The sequence below is a fragment of the Littorina saxatilis genome, linkage group LG4 (genome assembly GCF_037325665.1).
Source record: "Littorina saxatilis isolate snail1 linkage group LG4, US_GU_Lsax_2.0, whole genome shotgun sequence".
In the NCBI taxonomy this organism is placed as follows: domain Eukaryota; kingdom Metazoa; phylum Mollusca; class Gastropoda; order Littorinimorpha; family Littorinidae; genus Littorina; species Littorina saxatilis.
Genome location: NC_090248.1, coordinates 5,033,951 through 5,058,950, shown reverse-complemented (window position 1 = coordinate 5,058,950; position 25,000 = coordinate 5,033,951). Strand labels below are relative to the sequence as shown.

General features: G+C 40.3%; 1 protein-coding gene across 1 annotated transcript in view; it reads left to right on the top strand.

Moving 5' to 3' along the window:
* The first annotated feature begins 1,981 nt into the window (after window positions 1-1,981).
* LOC138963906 (receptor-type tyrosine-protein phosphatase alpha-like) overlaps window positions 1,982-25,000 on the top strand; it is a 26,396-nt gene continuing 3,377 nt past the window's right edge. Inside the window, exons 1-23 of the mRNA XM_070335757.1 lie at window positions 1,982-2,036; window positions 2,303-2,401; window positions 3,121-3,207; window positions 9,663-9,788; window positions 10,216-10,359; window positions 10,665-10,802; window positions 11,279-11,416; window positions 13,148-13,279; window positions 13,702-13,807; window positions 14,251-14,390; window positions 14,852-15,276; window positions 15,787-15,874; window positions 16,938-17,014; window positions 17,307-17,441; window positions 17,858-17,986; window positions 18,292-18,482; window positions 19,538-19,673; window positions 19,892-20,035; window positions 21,624-21,723; window positions 22,349-22,422; window positions 22,836-22,967; window positions 23,964-24,092; window positions 24,618-24,763. Of these exons, the coding sequence (XP_070191858.1) occupies window positions 1,982-2,036; window positions 2,303-2,401; window positions 3,121-3,207; window positions 9,663-9,788; window positions 10,216-10,359; window positions 10,665-10,802; window positions 11,279-11,416; window positions 13,148-13,279; window positions 13,702-13,807; window positions 14,251-14,390; window positions 14,852-15,276; window positions 15,787-15,874; window positions 16,938-17,014; window positions 17,307-17,441; window positions 17,858-17,986; window positions 18,292-18,482; window positions 19,538-19,673; window positions 19,892-20,035; window positions 21,624-21,723; window positions 22,349-22,422; window positions 22,836-22,967; window positions 23,964-24,092; window positions 24,618-24,763 (3,071 nt within the window). The remainder of the gene's footprint in view (window positions 2,037-2,302; window positions 2,402-3,120; window positions 3,208-9,662; window positions 9,789-10,215; window positions 10,360-10,664; window positions 10,803-11,278; window positions 11,417-13,147; window positions 13,280-13,701; window positions 13,808-14,250; window positions 14,391-14,851; window positions 15,277-15,786; window positions 15,875-16,937; window positions 17,015-17,306; window positions 17,442-17,857; window positions 17,987-18,291; window positions 18,483-19,537; window positions 19,674-19,891; window positions 20,036-21,623; window positions 21,724-22,348; window positions 22,423-22,835; window positions 22,968-23,963; window positions 24,093-24,617; window positions 24,764-25,000) is intronic.

Here is a 25,000-nt window from a genome sequence, read left to right as displayed (position 1 = left end):
GAGAGAGAGAGAGAGAGAGAGAGAGAGAGAGAGAGAGAGAGAGAGAGAGAGAGAGAGAGAGAGAGAGAGAGAGAGAGAGAGAGAGAGAGAGAGAGCGATAGAGAGAGAGACGAGTGATTCAAGGCGCACAACACTAGTACGCTTCATAGGCAACCGCTTAGATCAATCCCGACAACAAAATCATGATTCAAAATCCTGAGCGACGAAATAAGAATTAAACTAAAACAGTAAGCTTATGCTTACAGTTGTGTTCATTTGCTATCGCTTTTAGAGCATTAATTGCTAAATCTGGTTCAACAGAACAAGGCTGTCCCATCTGTTGTCTACTGCAGATCTGTCGTCTGCTGCAGATCTGTCGTTTGCTACAAAATCACAGGCTACTGATCAAGTTGACCAGCAACATGGGAATTGACACTTACACAGTTGGAGATACGGTTAAAATAAAAGGTCGGATCTTGCGTGTTATTTTTTCAATTTTAAAGTAAACAACGGTGTCTAGGTTCAGGTCATGCAGGCAGATAGATCGTTTACAAGTTTGGGACCTACATTGAATAGACCAGCAGAACAAAACTACCGCAGTACAGTTCAGATAACTTACTGGACTGAACGACAGACATCAAGGTAAGGCTCACCTAAATGACGATTGAAGAAGTAAGTAATCCAAATTTGATCACGGAAGCACAACAGCTCGAATAAGCACAAATTCAGCAATCATCCTCATCGCTTATATTATAATCACACACGCAGTCTTTTTGGCGAATGCCTCTGACAACCGACTTGGGTCACCGACTGAAACCGGCCGGTAATTGGACAGTTTCAAATGCGTATTAAATCTCTGTAATTCGTTTTCTTAAGCAGTATTGATGATTAAATACAAAACCAGACGTTTTATGGCGCGTTTACCAAAAAGACAACAAGTCGCGTAAGGCGAAAATACAATATTTAGTCAAGTAGCTGTCGAACTCACAGAATGAAACTGAACGCAGCAAGACCGTATACTCGTAGCATCGTCACTCCACCGCCCGTGGCAAAGGCAGTGCACGTGGAATTGACAAGAAGAGCGGGGTATTCGTTGCGCTGAGAAGGATAGCACGCTTTTCTGTACCTCTCTTCGTTTTAACTTTCTGAGCGTGTTTTTAATCCAAACATATCATATCTATATATTTTTGGAATCAGGAACCGACAAGGAATAAGATGAAAGTGTTTTTAAATTGATTTCGAAAAAAAAATTTTGATAATAATTTTTATATATTTAATTTTCAGAGCTTGTTTTTAATCCGAATATAACATATTTATATGTTTTTGGAATCAGCAAATGATGGAGAATAAGATAAACGTAAATTTGGATCGTTTTATAAATTTTTTTTTTTTTTACAATTTTCAGATTTTTAATGACCAAAGTCATTAATTAATTTTTAAGCCACCAAGCTGAAATGCAATACCGAACCCCGGGCTTCGTCGAAGAGTACTTGACCAAAATTTCAACCAATTTGGTTGAAAAATGAGGGCGTGACAGTGCCGCCTCAACTTTCACGAAAAGCCGGATATGACGTCATCAAAGACATTTATCAAAAAAATGAAAAAAACGTTCGGGGATTTCATACCCAGGAACTCTCATGTCAAATTTCATAAAGATCGGTCCAGTAGTTTAGTCTGAATCGCTCTACACACACACACACACACGCACGCACACACACACACACACACACACACACGCACGCACATACACCACGACCCTCGTTTCGATTCCCCCTCGATGTTAAAATATTTAGTCAAAACTTGACTAAATATAAAAAGGGACTCGTTTCGCACATGATTTTGATGACACGAGTTGCGGTCGCGGAAGGTTTGGCCAGCAGAAAACAGGCATTCGCAGAGTGTGTGTCAAAAAGTGGTGTTTTTTTAATGAAAACGTCGGAGTAATGGGATAAAAAGCTTACACACCTCGTCTTAAATATTGTGCATATGTTCCCTCGGGTAGATGTTCAGGTATTACCTCGCCAGAGATGTTCAGGTATTACCTCGCCAGAGGCTCGGTAATACCTGAAAATCGACCCTATGGAAAATATGCACGATACTCAGAACTCGGAGTGTGTAACCAAAAAATATGCTACATTTGTAATTGGAATGTTCACCAGGAGCTGTCCACTTCAGCTTTGTTCCCTCGTTCTTTCCTTTTTAACTTTTACATATTTAGGGTTTGTAGTCTGCCCATCTGGCAGGTCTGGTCTTGTACTCGGCAGAACATGCACATGGTGCCACGATCCTGATTAGCAGTAACATAATAATGCGTTGTATTCAGGTTGCAAGGAAGGATTCTGGGGTCCCAAGCTGTGTCATCAGACATGTTCTGCTCACTGTGCTGGTCCTACCTGTCAGCGTGATGACGGCAACTGTGAAGGTGAGTCAGTCTACGCCGACTTTACTTGCATGGATATGACGACGTCAGTTAGTTTTGCAGCAGTATATAATGCAGTTTGAGCAATTGTTTGATTTTCTGAAATACGAAGTCTTATGTACAACTGTGTGCTAGAAACACGACATTTTAAATCAGTGTTACTGTCTACGTTAAAGCTGCGCCTCAGCCAATGTCCTTGATGCATTTTTCTTTTCACCTACGCGCACTTTAGAACACATATTTGTGTTTGTTTGTGCTATGCGTGTTTCGCCTTTTTGTTGGATTTTGTTGGATTTCCTGGCGTTATTCGAGTCATCGTTGTTGTTGTTGTTATTGTTGCTGTTGTTGTTGTTGTTGTTGTCGTTGCTGTTGTTGTTGTTGGTGTTGTTGTTGTTGTTGTTGTTGTTGTTATTTTCGCTGTTGTTGTTGTTGTTGTTGTTGTCGTTGCTGTTGTTGTTGTTGGTGTTGTTGTAAAATAAAGTTCAGTTCAATTCTGTTCAGTTCTTCTTCTTCTTCTTCTTTTCTCGTTCTTGCTGTGGTGTGGTTGAAGAAATTATTAGTAAACCTGCAACGTATACGTAGTGAAACCAATAAGCACACCTGATGAATGGTTTACATTAGAAATACAAATAAAACACCATTCAATGAATCCAATCTTTCTCTTGCCGAGAGTATCGCACTTTACTTTGCAATGTCGACGACCTGTGTTACCTTTTTTTCAGGATGCAAAAGAGGGTTCTTTGGAAGTAAATGTACCTGCAATGCCAACTGTGAAGGAGGGTGCAACAGTACTAACGGACACTGTACAGGTAAGCCCATGGATTGTTGCATGTCAGCGATAACAGTTGCCTTCCAATTGGCATATACAACGTAGCTCTTCTGGGATTATGTGTGTGTGTGTGCATGTGCGTGTGTGTGTGTGTGTGTGTGTGTGTGTGTGTGTGTGTGTGTGTGTGTGTGTGTGTGTGTGTGTGTGTGTGTGTGTGCATGTAACCGAGTGCCGAAACACCACAATCACCTTTGGAGGCGAAGTCCAATCGTACAGGATTGAGAATTTTAGAGCTTATTTCTAAGCTCTATAAAAACTGTTACGGCTTCACAAAGGAAGGCAAGTACATACAGAGAGACAAAAGCCGCCAGACCCCATCACAAACATTGTGGTGTTTCGGCACTCGGTTACATAAGTATTGCAATTCGTGTACAAAATCCCTCCCATGTGTGTGGCATGAGTACATAAGCCTGAGAGGTTCTTACGATGCAATGTAATGTTAAATATGTATCCGAGTTTCGGAACGCCACATTCAACTTTGGAGGCAAATCCCAGTCAAACAGGATTGAGAACTTTAGACCCAATTTCTTAGCCCTATACAAACTGTTATGGGTACCCAAAGGTTCCCAAGAACACAAAATGAAATGATGATAAAATCGTTTATTTAACGTCATTCTGTGAAAACATTGGCGACATTTGTCTTAGATTAAAAACACACACAGGCGCGCAAACACTACCTTTCCCTTTATGTACAGTGGTTCACCACCCTCCCACCCCCCGCACACTCTCGCTCATCTAATTAAAAGTGGTAATAAGAGATACTTGGACATAAAAGGGTATTCTTAAAGGTTCTGATAAATATATAAAGTGGCTATGAGAAGCAATGGCGTTAGTTGCAGTAATGTCTTTTCATAACCAGAGACCAAGTGGGTGCGTGTGCACAAGTCTAGCGATAAGTTTGGACCGGCATGCCACCCAAGGCATTTATTGAAACTTAACAAGTCGCGTAAGGCAAAATAACAACATTTAGTCAAGCTGTCGAACTCACAGAATGAAACTGAACACACTGCTTTTTTCACTAAGACCACATACTCGTAGCTTCGTCAGTCCACCGCTCGTGGCAAAGGCAGTGAAATCGACAAGCCAGAATAGTGCGGTAGTGGTCGCGCTGAGCAGAATAACACGCTTTTCTGTATTTCTATTCTTTTTAGCTTACTGAGTTTGTTTTTAATCCAAACATATCATATCTATATGTTTTTGGAATCAGGGACCGACAAGGAATAAGATGAAATTGTTTTTAAATCGATTTCGGAAAATTAATTGTAATCATAATTTTCATATTTTTAATTTTCAGAGCTTGTTTGTAATCCAAATATAACATATGTATATGTTTTTTGAATCAGAAAATGACGAAGAATAAGATGAAATTGTTTTTGGATCGTTTAATTAAAAACAAACATTTAATTACAAGTTTCCGATTTTTAATGACCAAACTCATTCATTAGTTTTTAAGCCACCAAGCTGAAATGCAATACCAAAGTCCGGCCTTTGTCGAAGATTGCTTTGCCAAAATTTCAATCAATTTGATTGAAAAATGAGGGTGTGACAGTGCCGCCTCAACTTTTACAAAAAAGCCGGATATGACGTCATTAAAGGTATTTATTGAAAAAATGAAAAAAACGTCCGGGGATATCATTCCCAGGAACTCTCATGTCACATTAATTCATAAAGATCGTCCGGTAGTTTAGTCTGAATCGCTCTACACACACACACACACATACACCACGACCCTCGTCTCGATTCCCCCTCTATGTTAAAACATTTAATCAAAACTTGACCAAATGTAAAAATGAATTAGCAGCAGCCAGACCCTATCACAAACAGAACTCTACAATTCACAGGTGTCAGCTACGTTGAAGAAACGTCGAGCTATAAATAGCTCGCGCTCTTTAACGGCCGACAACATAAAATTTGATTTGATTTGATTTGATTTGACTCTCTCTCTCTCTCTCTCTCTCTCTCTCTCTCTCTCTCTCTCTCTCTCTCTCTCTCTCTCTCTCTCTCTCACTCACTCTCTCGATCTCTCTCTCACTCACTCGCTCTCTCTCTCACTCTCCCTCTCTCTCTCGCCCTCTCTCTCTCTCCCTCTATCTATGAAGTTGGTCAGTACATAGCACGGTTAGAAAATAAAAAATAATATTCCGGACTTGATGACATAAGTAATAAACTATTAAAATTGTCTACTCCTCATACAGTAGAGTCGCTGACTTATGTTTATAATTTATGTATTCAACACAATGATTTTCCAAAAGAATTTAAAAAAGCGAAAGTCATACCTTTGCCAAAGAAAAAAGGTTCTCAAGACTTAAATGATTTTAGACCTATATCTTTGTTATCTGTATTATCTAAGCCTCTTGAAAGGCATGTTCAAAAACATCTGGTTACTTATTTGGAGGACCACAATCTCTTGCATCAACTTCAGTCTGGTTTTCGCTCTCAACATTCATGTAACACTGCCCTTGCCAGATTAACTGATTCATGGTACTCATCCATCAATAGGTTAGACATTTCTGGTGATGTTTTCTTGGACCTAAAAAAAGCTTTTGACCTCGTGGATCACGAGATCCTTCTACAGAAATTAAAGTGTTATTTGAAAAGTTCTAGCACTGTCGCTTTTTTTTACTCTTATCTTAAAGAGAGGGTTCAATCTGTATACGTACACGATACGTACTCTTCTCAGGGCACTGTGAAATGTGGAGTGCCACAGGGGTCTGTTTTAGGACCTGTATTATTTTGCATGTATATAAATGATTTGCCCTTGTACCTACAGTCCGAATCTGTTGAGTGTCATATGTTAGCAGATGATACTACCTTACATGCAACAGGGAAAAGCCCTGCACAAATTCAAGACAAATTACAACAGAGCCTAAACGATGTTTCTGAGTGGTGTTCTGCAAATCGTATGCTTATTAATCCAGTTAAAACAAAGTCTATGATAATCAGCACTCGCCAAAAACATCAACTTTCAGAAATGACTCTGAGTCTGTCCCTAAATGAGCACTCCATTGAGCAAGTAGCTGAGCACCGTTTACTGGGACTTACTGTTGATAATAATCTCAAATGGCAGACTCACATCAATGGAATCTGCAAAAAAATTGCTAAAAACCTGTTTCTTTTGTCAAAGTTACAAAGCATTATTAATCTAGACACAAGGAAACTATTTTACAATGCCCACATAAAACCCCATATTGATTATGCTTCCATAGTATGGGACGGGTGTAGTGAAGTTCACTTGAAGAAGCTGAACTCGCTCCAGCGTAGAGCTGCTAAACTAGTTCTGCCCAGTCCATCTCTTTCTACAAAGGAAAAGATGAAAAGTATTGGGATGTTAAGCTTAAAAAAGCAGCTTTTGTATAATAAATGTTCATTTATGTATAAAGTCGTCTATAAGGACGCCCCAGAAGATGGCCTTTTTGAACGGGGACAGTTCTAAAGTTAAAGAGTTTAATAAAGAGTTTCAGAGAAAGGTCAAACTAGCTAAATTGCAGTACAAAGATAAAGTTGAAAGATGTCTGTTTGTGGGGAACGCCAGTGCTGCCTGGAAGGGTTTGAATACGATGATGGGGAGGGACCAACGTCAGAACAGACCTGTGATTGATGACCCTCTTGTTTTTGCTAACGATTTGAACAGCTTTTATTCCCGATTCGATGTCAACAGTTATAAGGAAGAATCTGATAAGTTATGTGATTCTCTAGCACCATGTCCAGTTCAGTTTGAGGAAAAGGATGTCATAAAATGTTTTTCACGTATTAATGCAAGTAAAGCACCAGGCCCAGATGGTTTAGGCGGACGTGTTTTGAAAGTGTGTGCTGATCAGCTTGGTTCAGTTTTTACTCAGCTGTTTCAGCTCTTTCTCGATGTACATTTTATGCCTCGTTCCTGGAAAACTTCCACTATAACACCTGTACCCAAGAAACCAAACGCAAAAGAACTAAATGATTTTCGCCCTGTGGCACTGACTTCTGTTGTAGCGAAATGTATGGAGAGGCTTGTTTGTAACAAGCTCACTGAGTCTGTGGCAGATCGCATGGACCCCCTTCAGTTCGCATATAGGGCAAAGAGAGGCGTCGAAGATGCTACACTCACGCTTATTAACATGATTGTCAGCCATTTAGATACAGCAGGGAACACGGTTAGAGTTCTTTTTATGGATTTTTCATCAGCCTTTAATACGATTCAGCCCCATATACTTATCCAGAGGTTAGTCCAGTTAGATGTGAACAATAATTTGATTTTCTGGATCAGGGAGTTCCTATGCGATCGGCCACAACGTGTCAGCCTCAGCAACCGTTTGTTTGGTCATTCTGTGCTTTCAGACGAAGTTGTTTTAAACACCGGGGCCCCACAAGGTTGTGTTCTCTCTCCTGTCCTTTTTTCCATTTACACAAACAACATGCTTTTAAATGATCCAGTTCTAGCCCTCATTAAATATGCAGACGACATGGCCCTCGTTGGGCGTCTGAAGGACGACGAAACTTTGTCAAAGTATTTTACCCAAGTTGATCTTCTGAATGAATGGTTCAAGTCCAGTTTCTTGCAGTTGAATGTAGGCAAAACAAAAGAAATGATTTTTGGAGGAAAGAGTGATAATTGTGGTCCCCAAAAAGTGAGAATAAGCGACAAGGAAGTTGAACTTGTGGAAACCTTCAAATATCTTGGGGTTTCAATTGACAATAAGCTGACTTTTAGTGATCATGTTCATGCTGTTTATAAGAAAGCTCAGCAGCGACTTTTTCTTCTCAGGAAGCTTAAATATTTTAATGTCAATCAAAGTGTTATGGAACTTGTGTATCGCAGTTTGATTGAAAGCATACTGACTTTTAACATTGTGACATGGTATGGTACCACAAATGTTAAAAACAAAGCTAAACTCCACCGCATTGTTGCGACGGCTAGCAAGCTTGTTGGGCAACCCCAACGACAGCTGACCAGTCTCTACGAAGCTGCCATTAAGCGGAAAGCTCTCAAAATTGTCCGTGATCCGATCCATCCTCTCAACCCCTGTTTCGAAATTCTCCCTTCAGGTAAACGTTATAAGGTCCCTTTGGCACGCAAAAACCAGTTTAAAAAGTCATTCCTGCCTTCTGCAGTCACCATTTTAAATTCTTCTCGCATCACGTAGAGGCTGGTCGGCTGGGAAAAAACAAACAATGTGTACATGTGAAGGTGTGTGGGAAATATTTGTAATGTGATTACTCGGCTGTGAAACCCAACTCCTGTGATATGAGAGGGTAAATTTACATAGTGCAATATCATATTTGATTGTATCTCTTTTATGTTTTATGTTTTATGTGTGTCGTCCTATACAATTGTTGTTATAATCGTTTACAGGCAGACAGGGTGTGCCGAAGAAAAATTTCCATTTTTATGTAATATTTTAATGGACAATAAAGTGCTGTTATTGTTATTGTTATTGTTAACATATCTTATACAACTCTTCAAATCATCTCCGTCATATTATTCAAACACTCGAAATAACCTTGCCTTGTCAAGGCCCCGCATCGATTTGTTTAAAACTAGTTTTTCTTATTCTGGTGCGTTCCTTTGGAATTCACTACCTGTAAATATCAAGTCATGTCTGTCATTATCTTCTTTTAAAAGACAGCTCCGAAAGCACCTCTCTAACGACTAAGTCGGTGTACAATTTGTGCGAGTGTGTGTGAAAGAGAAAGTGTATAGTATGCTTCCATTAACAAGCACACTTTTGAATTTTTTATTTTTTATTTTGTTATACTTTTCCCCACATAATTTTGTTTTATTTGATTTTTTGTTTAAATGTTTTCATTCTTTATATTTGTTCTTTGTTTCATGTGTGTATTATAGTAGGGACTAGCTGTAAGAAAGGACCATATGGACCTAATGCTATCATCCCTCGGTAATAAAGTTTTCGAGTTCGAGTTTTCGAGTTCGAGTTCGAGTTCTCTCTCTCTGTCTCTCTCTCTCCCTCTCTCTCTCTGTCTCTCTCTCTCTCCCTCTCCCCTCCTTCTCTCTCTCTATCCCTGTCTCTCTCTCTCTCAAAAGTTGTCAAAATCAACTTATTGATTAGAACAATAAAACATCCATCCATCTCTCTTATATCTCTCTCTGTCTCTCTCTCTATGTCTCTCTCTCTCTCTCTGTCTCTCCCTCTCTCTCCCTCCCTCTTTCCCTCTCCCTCTCTCTCCCTCTCTCTCTCTCTCTCTATCTCTCTCTTTCTCACTCTCCCTCTCTCTCTTGCCCTCTCTCTCTCTCTCTCTCTCTCTCTCTCTCTCTCTCTCTCTCTCTCTCTCTCTCTCTCTCTCTCTCTCTCTCTCTCTCTCTCTCACTTTACGTGTTTTATAAAGGACAGGTTGGAAGAATAGGCTTTGCCTAAAACCTTTATCCTTTTGTAATAAAGTTCTGAGTCTGAATCTGAGTCTGAGTCTCTCTCATCACTGGTTTTCCCTTTAATTCAGCGTGCCCTGACGGACAGTACGGGAAGTTCTGCAACATGTCATGCTCCTCAGGCTGTGGACAATGTGACCAAGACTCTGGGAACTGCACGGCGTGTAAAGATAACCTGATATTTCCTGACTGTACAGGTACATTAAACAGAACAGATAACGTATGTTGCAAACTGTGCATGTAAATTCATAAGGAGAAACAAAATGTGAATGTTTCAGAATACCTTGAACTGGATATCTAAATTCATAATATGCGGGCAGAGGGCAAACAAAAAATGAGACAGAGAGTCAGCCATACATACATACAGACAGACAGACAGAGACAGACAGACAGACAGACAGACAGACAGACAGACAGACAGACAGGCAGACAAACATAGATTATGTTAGGTTCACTTACTTTCTCAGATAGATTCCCACTAGAAAACAACAGTTGTCTTTATTTATTTATTAAGGATATTTCCAGTCAGATAAGTTGACATTGTCATCAACCAGTTTGTATTGTAACGTTGTTTTAGAGGTAGAATGTCCTTGTCAACATCATCAAATCCAAAACATGTTGCAGTCTGTGTCGACAAGTACTACAAGCAGACTGCCCCTGCCTGTATCCCGTGTCCAGGGACATGTGACAACGACACACCGTGTGACAAGACCACCGGTCACTGTGACGAGTGTCCACATGGGAGAAAGGGCGACATGTGTGATCAAGGTAATTACGAATTGTAGCCAGAAAAAGCTATTAGTTGATAAAATGGTCTTATGTACACGTGCATAGTGTAGCGGGGAACGGATAATGTAAGGACATTTGTTTATACAATGTCGATTCTGGTAAATGTAGTAGATGTGAGCGAGATAGTGGCCGCGACGAATACAGTACGTACGGCACTTTGCTGGGAGTCGTCACTTTCCTTAAAAAGTCATTTGTAACTCTCTTATTCTCTTCAGTCAGAATTGTATTTAATCTTATCGTCTTTGTTTTATTGTTGTCCATAGTAATAATACAATGCTTTTCAGCGTGTGACGGTGGTCAGTACGGTCCGTCCCGCTGCTCTCTGTCCTGTGGTCAGTGTGACAACAGACAACAGTGTCACCCGGTCACTGGACAATGTCCTCTGTGTGAGCCGGGGTTCTATCCCCCGCTGTGTCATGCAAGTAAGTTTGTATTCTTATATAACGACTAGCAAGCTCAAAATACCCATTGAATGTCGTTATACTCTCCTGAAGTACGCAAGTATGCCGTGTCTCGCAGCTCGCAGCATCAACGTGTTTTTTGTAGTGACAATTTGTTAGCATCTTATCTCACTCACTTACTTCTGGACATTTGATTTGTTATTTGTAACATTTTGAATTAATCGTCTATGGCTTGATTCTGCTTAGTTGATGATTTTCTGTTTGATAATTGCTCCATTACAATTTGTTACAACCAATCTGCTGATGTAGAGTTGTTGTTTGGGTTTGCTATGCTGGTTGTCTGGTGCTTATGTGTATAGTTCTCCCCACTCTGTCATTCGTATTGTGGAAAAAAGGAACTTGAAAATGATTGTAAGTTAATGAGAAGATTGTGTACGCCCTTTTGAAAAAGTCTTCTTTTTTCTCTGATTTACTTTTTGAAATGTGCATACATGCAGATTGTGAAGACAACACATACGGACAGAACTGCAGTGAGAGTTGTGGTCAGTGTAAAGGGGGACAACCGTGCAACACAACGACAGGCAGCTGTACCATAGGCTGTGAACCAGGCTACATCGGAGAGCTGTGTAATGACAGTAAGTAATATGTACAAATCATCTACTTTTCTGAAACGCTCAAACATCGGACACAGATAGGCTGTTATATAGCTATTCTGATAGACACGTGGGGGAATTCGGGGGCTGTGATTGGATATGGTCTCACACATCCGTATTCCGATCATCAAACGATAACGCTACGGAAGTTGGCAATTTTTTGCCGATATCCAAACGATATCGGCAATAACAAAGACGCATGGTTCCGGTTTACCCATCTGTACCACACGATGTTTCAGGACTAAGCTAACAGCACTGATACACTGACAATGTTATTCTACTCAGAAATGTATTTCAGCTTTACAAATGACGATAACATACCTTTTTCTGCTAATTTCCCGATGAAACAGGGCTAAACCAATTATGTTTTGTCCCTAAACACCACAAAATGACCTAAGTCAAAAGATGTGGTTCGAACAGGGGGGTGACAAATATTTCATGGAACAGCCGTTTCTGTGTCAATGTGTAGGCCTACCTGTGTGAGCTCAGTTGCTACTGAGACACACTTTCGCATTCGGCTTTTTTTTTTTTATCTCGTAACTCCACACTGAATACCCCACTTCCCCTCTTAAGTATTGATGATCGACCCTAGGTACTAACATTCATGAAGTCGTTTAAAAAAGAGTGTTTAAACTGAGGTTGAAAAAATTTGCTTCATGACTCGACGAGACAAGTAATGCCGACGAGTCGAAGACGAGTCGCATTATTCTTGTTCGAGTCTAAATATCGGACCCTATTGCTTCGCTAAAAACTCACTTGCGGTTGTATTGCTTTTCTGACCTTGCTTTGTTCAAATTGTTGTTCCAAACTGGCAAAATGGCAATGTTTGCGTCGATGAGTTGATCTCAGGTTTTGTAGCAGACGAGTGTCCGTCTCATTCAAGGGACGTAACCACACAAATCGAATGCAGTTGGAGTTTTTCTTCGAAAGTCAGAAAGCGTGTAGCGGTGTGGCTGCGCGAAAATGATGCGCGTAAGGAATTCGTCTGCTATTGAACCTGAGCCAACGCATCGACACAATAACTGTCCTTTTGTAAGTTTGGAACAACAAATCAAGGTCAGAACAGCTTTATAATCGCTATTGTGTTTTCGGCATTATACTTGTCTCGTCTAAATGTCGGACCCTATTGCTACGCTGAAAACACAATAGCTGTTAATAACGTTCCAACAATCAATTATGATATCACATGTCAGTTAACTCTCGTGTTTCAAAGACTAGGACACACGTACAATTCTAACACTATTCTACTTGTTTAACCACAGGTGTAATCGTATTCTTGCGGGGTCGTATTGTGAAGAATGTAACCAACGATATGATATGTGTCAGGTCAACACTACTTAGCATTTAAGCAAATAAATACATAGTTTCCTTCTCTTTTTTTTCATTTTCATTACTTTATTGTCCCATTGGTGGAAAATTCGGGTCGCTTCATCCCAGTGGAAAGCTAGCAGCAACGGAGTCGCCCTACCCAGGTGTATGCGTGTTTATGTGTAATCAGCCAACGGCACTTATGGCAGAATGACCGAGGTCTTTTACGTGCCACAGTGGTGACACGGGGTATGAAACATGGATACCGTCTCTGAGTCTGCACATAAAGTTGACCCGTGTCCGTCCCGGCTCGGATTCGAACCTGCGACCCCAGGACCATAAGTCCAGTGTTCTACAAACTGAGCTACCGGGCCCCCACATACATAACCTAATCAAATATTTCAGCGTGTGATGAAGGGCTGTACGGAGCAGAGTGTAACGAGACGTGTGGATACTGTCAGGTCAACACCACGTGTCATCATCAACACGGCCAGTGTCAGGTCGGATGTGCACCAGGGTTCTCTGGAAACCTGTGTGGTATGTATGATATTAATATGTCGTTATTATTAGACATGTACATGGATGGAAGAAACGAGTTCCCTGTTTTCAGAGTCAGTAAGCAACTGGAAAACATTCATTTGACGTAACGGTAATCTTTCCTTGTTTACCATTGAGTCAAACACCACAGACCCCTCAAGGTTTGAACGTTGAACAAAAGCGTTCTAACTCTTGAACACATGCCAGAAAGTATCAGTCTTGACTTTGTCTTGTGCGGAGAGGGAAAATGTACGAGTGTTTGTGTTAGGGGGGGGGGGGGGTGCATGCTTGTGTGCGTGAAAATTTATGGTTTTTTTTTTAATGTTTAATTTTTTTTTTTAGACCAGCCAGTGTCGTTCAGGTGTATTCGCCACACAAGGGCTTTTTATTTAAACACAACGTGTTTGTTTTGTTTACGCCAGATGCAGAGCAGACAGAAGAGCCGACAACTACAGCATTAATGGTTGGCGTGATCGTTGGTGTTCTTGTCATCGTTGTCTTTGCTGCTGTTCTCATCGTTGTCATCAGGTAATATGTGCTGAGAATTAAACAAACAAAACACGGTATAAAAATTACACAGTCCCCCTTCCCACGCACACACACACACACACACACACACACACACACACACAGACACACACACACACACACACACACACACACACACACACACACACACACACACACACACACAAACAAACACACACACACAGACACGCACGCACGCATGCTCAAACTGAGAGAGAGAGAAAGAGAGAGAGGTGGGGCGATGCATGCACGCGCGCGCGCGTGTGTGTGTGTGTGTGTGTGTTGGGGGGTGTTTGTACGTGCGTGGACATTTTTTTTATATCTGCTTGTGCCCGCGTTTGTTTACTTTAAACATCATCCTTGTTTACCGTCGTTCAACACCTACCTCTGCAACAGCACTACGTGGGTTTGTTTTTAAATGCCTGTGTGCGTGCTTATCACAGACGACGCAGAAGTACTCGCAAGCATGACAGCACAAAGGGAAAAGCGACAGAGATGCAAAGCAGCAGGGTGTCTACAATCAGCGGCAATGGAAATCCCCCTACCTCTCACAACGAGCCTTTGCATTCTTCTGATCCTGCAGGTACTGACAAATCATACATCTGAAACTTGACTTTGGGGCTTAACTATTTAACGAACTAAGTGTCTTCATCAATGAAACACGTTAGTCTTGTATGTGCAGTTTTAATTAGAATCCACCTATTCCAATCCCCCCCCCCCCCTCTGAATTTGTCCTTTGATCACAAAATTTAATTAAGATGGGGTTGTGTTATTTGTTGGGGGGATTGAAACTACGGGATATGAAATAATAAATTAGATAATGTGAAAATTAATGTTTCTGCAATGACGAAGATACCTTGAAAATGTTGAGTGGTAAGAGAGAGAGAGAGACAGAGAGAGACAGAGACAGAGAGGTGAAGAAGGTAACATATAGACAGAAAACAAACATATTTGTAAGCATAGTCAATGGCTAACACTTCTTGCCATCTAATATACTAATGGTTTGTAGCAATTAAAACAACTAGACAACTATATTTTGTTCAGACAAGTACAGTGGCAATGGCGAGGCTAATGTCTACGCAGTTGCGATTCCTAAATCCAAACGGCCACGTGACGTCATATACGAAAACGTCACTTTACCTGCCAAACTGTCACAAGAACTAAACACTGCTACATCCAGCACGACTGTTCAACAAAACGGCACCAAGAAGACAAACGCAACAAACAAGAGAGAAAGCAAACCACCCATTGCACCAAAACCAACTCAAGGGAGATTATCCAGCGCAGGAACGAAAACTCCACAGGAGCCGTTGCCGGACGACGAGGAGGAGGACTTCAAGGTGACGGACGCGATTTATGCAAATGAGGAGCTGTACGCCAACATCAAGCCGACAGGGATCCGTGTGGACAAGTTGCAGCAAACTGTGGTCAACAAACTGCGGGACGGGTCGCTGGAAGAAGAGTTTATGGTAAGGAAAAGCTTTTGCGTTTTTGACGTTTTACTGGCGTATGATAGTGCATTTATCGATAGTCCATTCGGACATTTTGATTAACTGACTGCAGTGCAGAGACAAACATGTTTCTTATTTTGCTAAGGCCACTTGTACAAGACAAAAGCAACTTAAACATGTGTGAATGCCTGCGCAGCACCAGATAGAGAGAGGAAGCTGGCCTTGGGTGTGTGTGTTTTTGGTTTGTTTAGAATTTAAGTTTGAATTGATTTACTTAGCTTTCATATTTGTTGAGGCGGTCGTCTGTGTCAAAATGACTTAATGAGTCTAGATTATGTCGTATAATTTATTTCAGTGACTAACAAATTCTCATTCCATGTTACAAGAAGACCTTGCAACATAATTATTATCATTATCATTATCATAGTACATGACATGTATCCTCGTGGTTAGATGTTGTGTAAGAACTGTATGACGACTCAATGGTATTTGAGAGTTACATGTTGCTTATTCTGTATTGTGCGTCAGCGAATGATCCCGAGAAAGGACTTTACACTGAAGAACGGGGAGAGAAAGGAAAACTACTACAAAAACCGTTACAACAGTATTCTGCCCTGTGAGTGATTGTGACAGTTAAACATTATTGTATGTTTATCTTCTTAACCTTACTTGCTGTCCTTTGCATTGTTTCTGTATTGATTTATTTTTGGTTGTTCATTTGCTTCTTTGTTCATCAATCTATTTATTCGTGTATATGTACTTGCTTATCTATGTTGTTCATTGTCTTATTTCATTATAAAGTGTGGAAGATACAACTGAAGACGCTACATTTAACTAACTGTAGTTTTTTTATCCTTATTTTCTTTCTTTCTTTCTCAAGTTCAAGTTCAAGTTTTATTGGTCCATAACCCATGGGGGCATTTTGAACAATAAATACAATCAATACAATCATGATATATGCTAATATAGTAAATAAAAATAACAAAATATAACAAAATATGAAAAGCTGTCAAAAAATTATATTAATAAAGTCCAAAATATTCTTTAGCAATTTATTTTTCTTAGTAGCAAACAACTTTTTTAAATTTAAGTGCATTAGGTTTCTCACTACTTGCTTTTTGTTTGCCTAATTATTACTCCCTCTCCAGATATGTGAAAGTTATACACTTTCAGAACCTTCTTTTTACAGTGATAGACCTGGTTGTAAATAGTTTTAAGCATGGATCTTGCCATGGGAACTAAGAAAGGAAACACCCTTGCATCGATCTCAAATAACAATATCAGCTAAAGAGACGATACAATGTAATAACCAACTACTCTCTCTCTCTCTCTCTCTCTCTCTCTCTCTCTCTCTCTCTCTCTCTCTCTCTCTCTCTCTCTCTCTCTCTCTCTCTCTCTCTCTCTGTCCCTCTATTTTTTGGTTAATTTAGTTACTCGTCTGCAACTATAGCTAGCTTAACAAGTCAAACACCCCATGCCAAAACAACAACAACAGCCAACTAGAGAGGTAGGATAAACGTGAATGGAAGCTAGGACCTGTCTCTGGGATGGGGATCGGCTATTAGTATATTTCACGAGGGCCTGACTAAGTATAGGAACGTAAAAGAGCAATACAGAGTAATCAGAACCAGATAGTGGTTCGATGCGCACAATAGTAACCAGAGGCCTTGTTTGTACAGACGACAAGAACCGGGTGGAGCTGGAACAGGTGGATGGGGACGATGCCTCGGACTACGTCAACGCCAGCTTTGTCAGGGTGAGTGTTGAACAGCACCAGTTGCACGTGCTGCATCAGCTGTTGTGACTGATGTTGGTGTGGTGGTCGTCGTCACTGTTGTTGCTGTCATTGTTGTTATAATCAAAGTCATCGCGTTGCTGCTGTTTTTGCTTTTGTTATCATCGTCTGCATTGTTGTCGATATTGTTTTTTTTCTTGATGTTTGTGTTGATGTTAATGTTACTGAGAAGGAGGAGGATAAGTTGCAGTGTTCTGCAACCCCAGAAAGTATTCTGAATTATATGTTTTTGAATTATATGAATCTGCCACAGGGATATAAAACGGATAAAGCTTACATCGCCGCCCAAGGACCGAGAGACAACACAGTGGACGACTTGTGGCGGATGGTATGGCAGGAGGGGGTCACTGACATCGTCATGCTCACCAACCTCAAGGAGGGAAACAAGGTAAGGCAACGCATAGTTGTGTCTCATGTTAGTAGACTGTTGTGATATTACAGTCAAATAGCCTGAATTATGCAGATCGAAGGAACGAAATAAGGTACAGAAATCGAGACATGTCAGAAGTTCTTTTTTGATTATATAAAGATCATAATTATGGTGTTTGGTAGTATTGTTATGCGAGTGTTAATGTTAAACATGCTGTGGGTTGTTTTTATTTATGTGTGGTTATTATGTGTAGTGTTGTGCAGCCTCAATACTATACGAGAACTACCTGGGCCTTGGAGACAAACTTGCATGAGTAGAGTATTGTGGGGGTTGGTTGCAGGATGTCCCAATATTGTGTTTTATGTTGCGCGGTCCACTAAAGTGAACGGCAGTTTCATATATATATGTAATCGTAATGTTGTCATGTGTTACAGCCCAAGTGCTTCGAGTACTGGCCGGCCCAGGGAGACAGGCTGACCACTGGACACATGGAGGTGACGGGGGTGGAGGAGGAGACCAGAGCTCACTTCGTCATCAGGACCTTTGACCTCAAACAGACAGAGGTCAGTTTTGTTTAAAAGGGGTGGAGGAGGAAGGGTTGGGATGGGCAGGGGTATGAAGAATCGGGCAGACAGACAAATAGTCAGAAAGCGAAGATGGCTAACCATGTTTTTACTGAAAATAATCGTTAATCCATCAGTAAACAAAACTCAAGCGCCTATTTGTTTTTGATAGTATTAAGTTATATCGCCTTGCTGAAATAACTTGCATTACATAATTATATATGCAACTTGCATTACCTTACAAATGTAGCTAGCCCAGGTATGAATTGAACATGTTATGAGCTTTTTCACTGTTCATCCTACAGGGCTCGGAGACGCGGCGTGTGAAGCAGTACCACTACCAGAGCTGGATGGACCATGAGGTGCCCGCCACCACGCCCCTCGTCAATTTCTGGCGTTACGTCAGGTCACGTGCTCCACGCACAGCTCAAGCCTCGCCCCTTGTTGTGCACTGTAGGCAAGTGCAGACAAGCTTGTGTAGTTTAGAGGACTACCAGTAATTTGGATCGAAAATGTGTCAAATATTGGCTAGTGTAATGCGTTGTTAAACGACTTTTATTGTTACAAATAAAAGCTTTACTGACATCTCCAAAATGCACCGTACGTACACCACTTGCTTTGCTTTCCCCTTGTCTTTGCCTTGGTTTCACCTTTTCATTCCTTTTTTGACTCACATGCGAAGCAAAAGTGAGTCTATGTACTCACCCGAGTCGTCCGTCCGTCCGTCCGGAAAACTTTAACGTTGAATACTTCTTGGACACTATTAAGTCTATCAACACCTGATGTGGCCTGATGGTGTATGGTTACAAGATCTCAAAAAACATGTGCGGCAACTTGACCTCACTTCAAGTTCAAGGTCACAGGGGCCGTAATTGTTGTCTTAAAAACGACAATTTTTCACATTTTCGCATTTTTTTCTGAAGTTATCGAGAATGGCAACCTTAGCTATGTATGCTATACAGGGCAATGTAAGCCCTATCTTTGGACACCAGTTTGGTTGACCTTGCTTCAAGGTCAAGGTCGCAAGGGTCCTTTAAAGTTGGATTGTATACATATTTTGAAGTGACCTTGACCCTGAACTATGGAAGATAACTGTTTCAAACTTAAAAATTATGTGGGGCACATGTTATGCTTTCATCATGAGACACATTTGGTCACATATGATCAAGGTCAAGGTCACTTTGACCCTTATGAAATGTGACCAAAATAAGGTAGTGAACCACTAAAAGTGACCATATCTCATGGTAGAAAGAGCCAATAAGCACCATTGTACTTCCTATGTCTTGAATTAACAGCTTTGTGTTGCATGACCTTGGATGACCTTGACCTTGGGTCAAAGTCACATGTATTTTGGTAGGAAAAATGTGTAAAGCAGTTCTTAGTGTATGATGTCATTGCTAGGTTTAGTTATTTCATGTAAAGGTCAAGGTCAAGCATGTGAGTCGTATGGGCTTTGCCCTTCTTGTTTTCTTTAAAGGTGGTTTATCTTTGGTCGTGGAGTGTATATACATAATGCTGATTAGTTTTATGTTTGTGTGTGTGCTTTTTCAGCGCTGGAGTAGGCAGAACCGGAACCTTTATTGCGTTGGACATCGTCATTGATCATGCGCAACAGGAACCGGAAGTGAACATCTACAACACTGTGGACAGGCTGAGGGATGACCGATGTCTCATGGTGCAGAACAAGGTAACGGTCAAGGCGATAACCTGGACAGTTGTAAACAACTTTTGCATTTAAAACCACCTTAAAAAAAAACACAGATTGTAGAATGTTTAATTTAAAATCAGAATTGAAACAGTTTAAGGCTATAACATTATATCATTAATTTTGACAAAGTTACATGATTCACTGGTCGAAACAACCCATGCATGCACACATGATACCCTTGCGAGTTGTGTGTTCAGGGTCAGTACGTGTTTCTTCACGAGGCAGTGGTGGAGGCCTACATGAGTGGAGACAGCAGGATACAGATGTCAGACATGGACACCGTCCTCCCACACACAGTCACCCATCACACGCCTAGCGACAGGATTGACAACGAGTTTGAGGTAGGCCATTCAATGACACGGATTTCCTTAAAGGCACAGTAAGCCTCCCATAAACCATCACAGATACTGTCAGGCTTTTACACACAGTACAAACCTAATGGATGCATTCAAACAATTTCTGACAGTTCTAAAGACTTAACTAAAGCTAAAGATCATTCTACCCTTGTGCGCATTCCTTTGCCTCTTTCAAATTTTTTTATTTTTATTTTTGGGGTGTTTACTCCACTTGCTCGGTAAAATAAACACACAAACGTTTGTTTGGGTGTTTTTTATATTTAGTCAAGTTTTGACTAAATATTTTAACATCGAGGGGGAATCGAAACGAGGGTATGGTGTATGTGTGTCTGTCTGTCTGTCTGTCTGTCTGTGCGTGTGTGTGTGTGTGTGTGTAGAGCGATTCAGACTAAACTACTGGACCGATCTTTATGAAATTTGACATGAGAGTTCCTGGGTATGAAATCCCCGAACGTTTTTTCCATTTTTTTGATAAATGTCTTTGATGACGTCATATCCGGCTTTTCGTGAAAGTTGAGGCGGCACTGTCACGCCCTCATTTTTCAACCAAATTGGTTGAAATTTTGGTCAAGTAATCTTCGACGAAGCCCGGGGTTCGGTATTGCATTTCAGCTTGGTGGCTTAAAAATTAATTAATGACTTTGGTCATTAAAAATCGGAAAATTGTAAAAAAAATTAAAAATTTATAAAACGATCCCAATTTACGTTTATCTTATTTTCCATCATTTGCTGATTCCAAAAACATATAAATATGTTATATTCGGATTAAAAACAAGCTCTGAAAATTAAATATATAAAAATTATTATCCAAATTTTTTTTTCGAAATCGTTTTAAAAACACTTTCATCTTATTCCTTGTCGGTTCCTGATTCCAAAAACATATAGATATGATATGTTTGGATTAAAAACACGCTCAGAAAGTTAAAACGAAGAGAGGTACAGAAAAGCGTGCTATCCTTCTCAGCGCAACGAATATCCCGCTCTTCTTGTCAATTCCACGGGCACTGCCTTTGCCACGGGCGGTGGAGTGACGATGCTACGAGTATACGGTCTTGCTGCGTTGCGTTGCGTTCAGTTTCATTCTGTGAGCCTCAGCTACTTGACTAAATATTGTATTTTCGCCTTACGCGACTTGTTCTCTCTTACCATGCGTTGCACGAATTTACATTATGTTATTCCAATGGAAAGAAATGCATCACATTTTGGATTGTTACATTGAACATTCTGTTCGCCATGCAATTAAAGAAATTGTCGTCAGCAAAGTGATGGATTTTTGTTCTCGAAATCGTAGGTCCCTTGATGCTAATTTTCTATCATATTCAAATTAGAAATGTTCCACATAAAGAGATTAGACGCTTACGTTACAGTATTGTCAACATTAGGCAAAGGGGTTAGTTTACAATACAGATAATAATCCATCTCAAATATTATGTATGAAATCAAAAGTGCTCAAAACGATGTGCATGTAAGATCAGTTCACCAAGTCAAAAGCTTTTGTTTCAAATCATGAACAAGATAGAAAGACAGTTCAGATTGTATGTACTTTTTTCAAAATGATATTTGTTTTTTTCAGACACTGTGCAAGATGCGTGATTTGCTGACAAGCCCATCCTACACCACTGCCAACCTGAAAGAGAACCGTGCCAAGAACCGCAACCCCAATGCCTTACCAAGTAAGAATAGAATTATCCTTCCTTCGTTTAGCAGATGCTTACGTAATTATGCACACAACTATTCAGGACTGAACAAGTTTGCTTTCTGTGGTACCAGTCAAAAAACAAACAAAAAACGATTTTGTAGTAGGGTGTTGTCAATATCTTGCAAGTACATGTTGAGGTTCTCGTAGGGTGTTAGAATTTAAAGCTACCCAATTCATGCCCACATAATACAATTGTTTAGGTGTAAATGCCTGTGCTGAATTTATTATAGTGGTGCTATAGCTGGCAGTATGTTGCTGTGGTAATATCAACACTTTGTCGTAAATTATAACTGTTACTTAACTTTGTGCACTTTCCTCTTTGACTCATTTTATCGTTGGTAGTAGTAGTAGTAGTAGTAGTAGTAGTAGTAGTAGTCGTAGTAGTAGTAGTTCTTAGTTTCCTTCTTCTTCTTCTTCTTCTTCTTCTTCTTCTTCTTCTTCTTCTTCTTCTTCTTCTTCTTCTTCTTCTTCTTCTTCTTCTTCTTCTTCTTCTTCTTCTTCTTCTTCTTCTTCTTGTTAGTGCTTAGCAAACCAAAATAAAGCTACTGTTTCTTTAATGGTTGCTTTATATACACGTACATTTTGTCATTTTTGTTCAGACGACAAGCACCTGGTGTATCTCACCAAGCACGTGAAGGGCAGGAACCAGTACATCAACGCTGTCTACATGGCGGTAGGTGCCTAGATGTATGCACATAAAGAAACAATACTAACTGAGGTTTCTTACAACCTGTTAACATACAGGCACGTGCGTGTTCAAATGATACTTGGAACATAATTCCATGACCATGATGTGTATCCAAATGATAAAGCATTCAATATAACTCACATGGTAATGAATTTCAAAATCAGTCAATAATAACGTATTAAGGTAACTGTCTTGATGCATGAAGGGGTAAAGACTATTTTGATAGAAGTAAGGTTGGCTTGCAGTGGGGAACAAAAATCAGTTACAATGCAATGATACTGCGGACATAAAGAAGAATGAAACCAGGAACAACAATTCAGATCACTTCATTTCAGCTTCATTCAATCCTTTTTGAACAATTTCATTAGTGTTATTATAGTTTGTGCATCTCTGTACAGACATTCCTACAACAACGAGGCAGCATCATGACGCAACTTCCGCTGCCAGACACCCTGGTTGACATGTGGAGACTGGTGGACGGATGTGACGTCAATACCATCGTCAGCATCGGTGATATACAAAAAAAGAAGGTAATCAAATGTGTCTCTTCATTGGCTTTTAATTTATCTTTTGGCCTGAATACCCAAGATCAAAATAAAGTCCCTTTCAGAACTCAGTGCCCCGAAAACATATTGATTGCTGGAGTAATGCAGATGTGCCTTTCACAACACACTGCCGAAGAACACGTTTGGTAAAATAAGCATTTGGCGTTGTCATTACTATAGTCAACAAAAATGTTTGCAGTCGTACCTGAAAAGCTGCAACATGCATGACAAGAAGAATTGACTTTGTGTCAACCGTTGGCACTTTCATGTACATAAGTCATGAACAATGATGTGACGTTCGATCATGCCTTCCTCACATGAAAAAAACAACTACTACGTACATTACGATGTGCATGACGTTTACGCTGAATTGGCACAATCATTATTGATTAAGAATGAGAATTGCACGCTTCATGATGTATACTATTGTCCAATGTTTGGTGAGTTACATTATATGACATGGTGTTGCTACTGACCACAATAGTAGCTAGGGTCTTACAAACACGCGTATTAATACATTTAACTTATATGAGCTACAGTCTCATGTTCTGTATGTTCCACAATATGAGTTGCTTTGGCCAAAAACGTAAGGTCTTCAATACACACAAATGGTACACTATCTGATGTGTACTAAGGTGTACAGAATATTTGTCGCTCCTGGTACGAAAAGGACGGATCTCCAATACACACGGATTAGCACCACGAATAATATATGCGCTAAGATCCTATGTACCGTATGTCAGTATTGGCGTTACCGGTTGAAATGAGAAAATACCGGACAATAATTGGTTGCCGGTATAACCTACCGGTTGATTTTTAGAACTACCGCTTTTTTCGCTGGTAAAACAACAAAACCAGTACTCTCAGTTGGACTCTTACTGGTTCCAATTACCAGCCTACCTTATTTTCAAGAGAGTTTTCATCATAAAAGTTGTGTACCAGTTTGAAAAAAATATTTGCGCCATCACTGGTATGTTACAGAACATGTGTTGCTACTGGCCTAAAAAGATAGAGTCGCCTATACACACGGGACCCTACACTATCAGCCTCCAGTCTGTGACTAAACTGGAAGACACCCTGCACAGCTACACGCTTCAAATGAAGAATGATGTGAGTACACTTTCTGCAGAATCTTAAACACAGGAGGGAAAGCGCTGTTTTAAGATCAAATAACCAAAGGGAAGTAACAAGCATTGAATGAACAAGCGACTTTCATCCTTCATTTATTTCATCATCATTTTTTGGTTTTTAAAGTTGTGCTTTTAAAGAATGGGAGGCGTGTATTTCTTTCAGGTGAGATTTTTTTTCAAAATTAGAATTGGAAAGCTACTTCCTGCGCGATGTCAAATTCACTAGGAACTTCCTGCGCGATGTCAATTGATATACAGTTCCTTTGACCAATGACAAAAGCTGTTTTTGTCATGTGATCAGTAAAAATGCGATAATGCTTGTTATCTCAAGAGCCAGGGGATTTGTTCCGCTCCACTTTCACTTACTCTTGTTGCATTTTGAGCGCTTATGTCCCTTTGTTTCCCAGATCTTAAAAAAGAGCTCTTCCTCACTTGGTTAAGATGCTAATGCAAACTGTTACGAACAGTGGGTTGTTAACTGGTGTTTCAATGTCATTAAACACAGGACAACAGCAGAGAAGTGAGAGTGCTGCATTACGCGGGATGGACAGGACAGGTGGCAGACAACATGGCGGACCTGGTTCACCTTCTGACCTCTCTGCACACGTCACACAAAGACAGGGGAGGCAAGCCTGTCATCGTGCAGTGCATGTGAGTTACTCAACTTGTTCCTGGTTGAATCCACTGATCTACAAATAATGAATACCGCACAGCCAATGAAACAGCGTAACAACAGTGCTGCCGTCTTATCACTCCCCACCTGCATCGTGTCCAATCGTAAACACACAGACAAACCATGGTCAAAGGGAAGTAATCGTAGTTTGGAGAGTTGACAACAGTCTTATCTCCCTTTAATATGAGTGGCACCACTGATCTAAACAGCGGGTT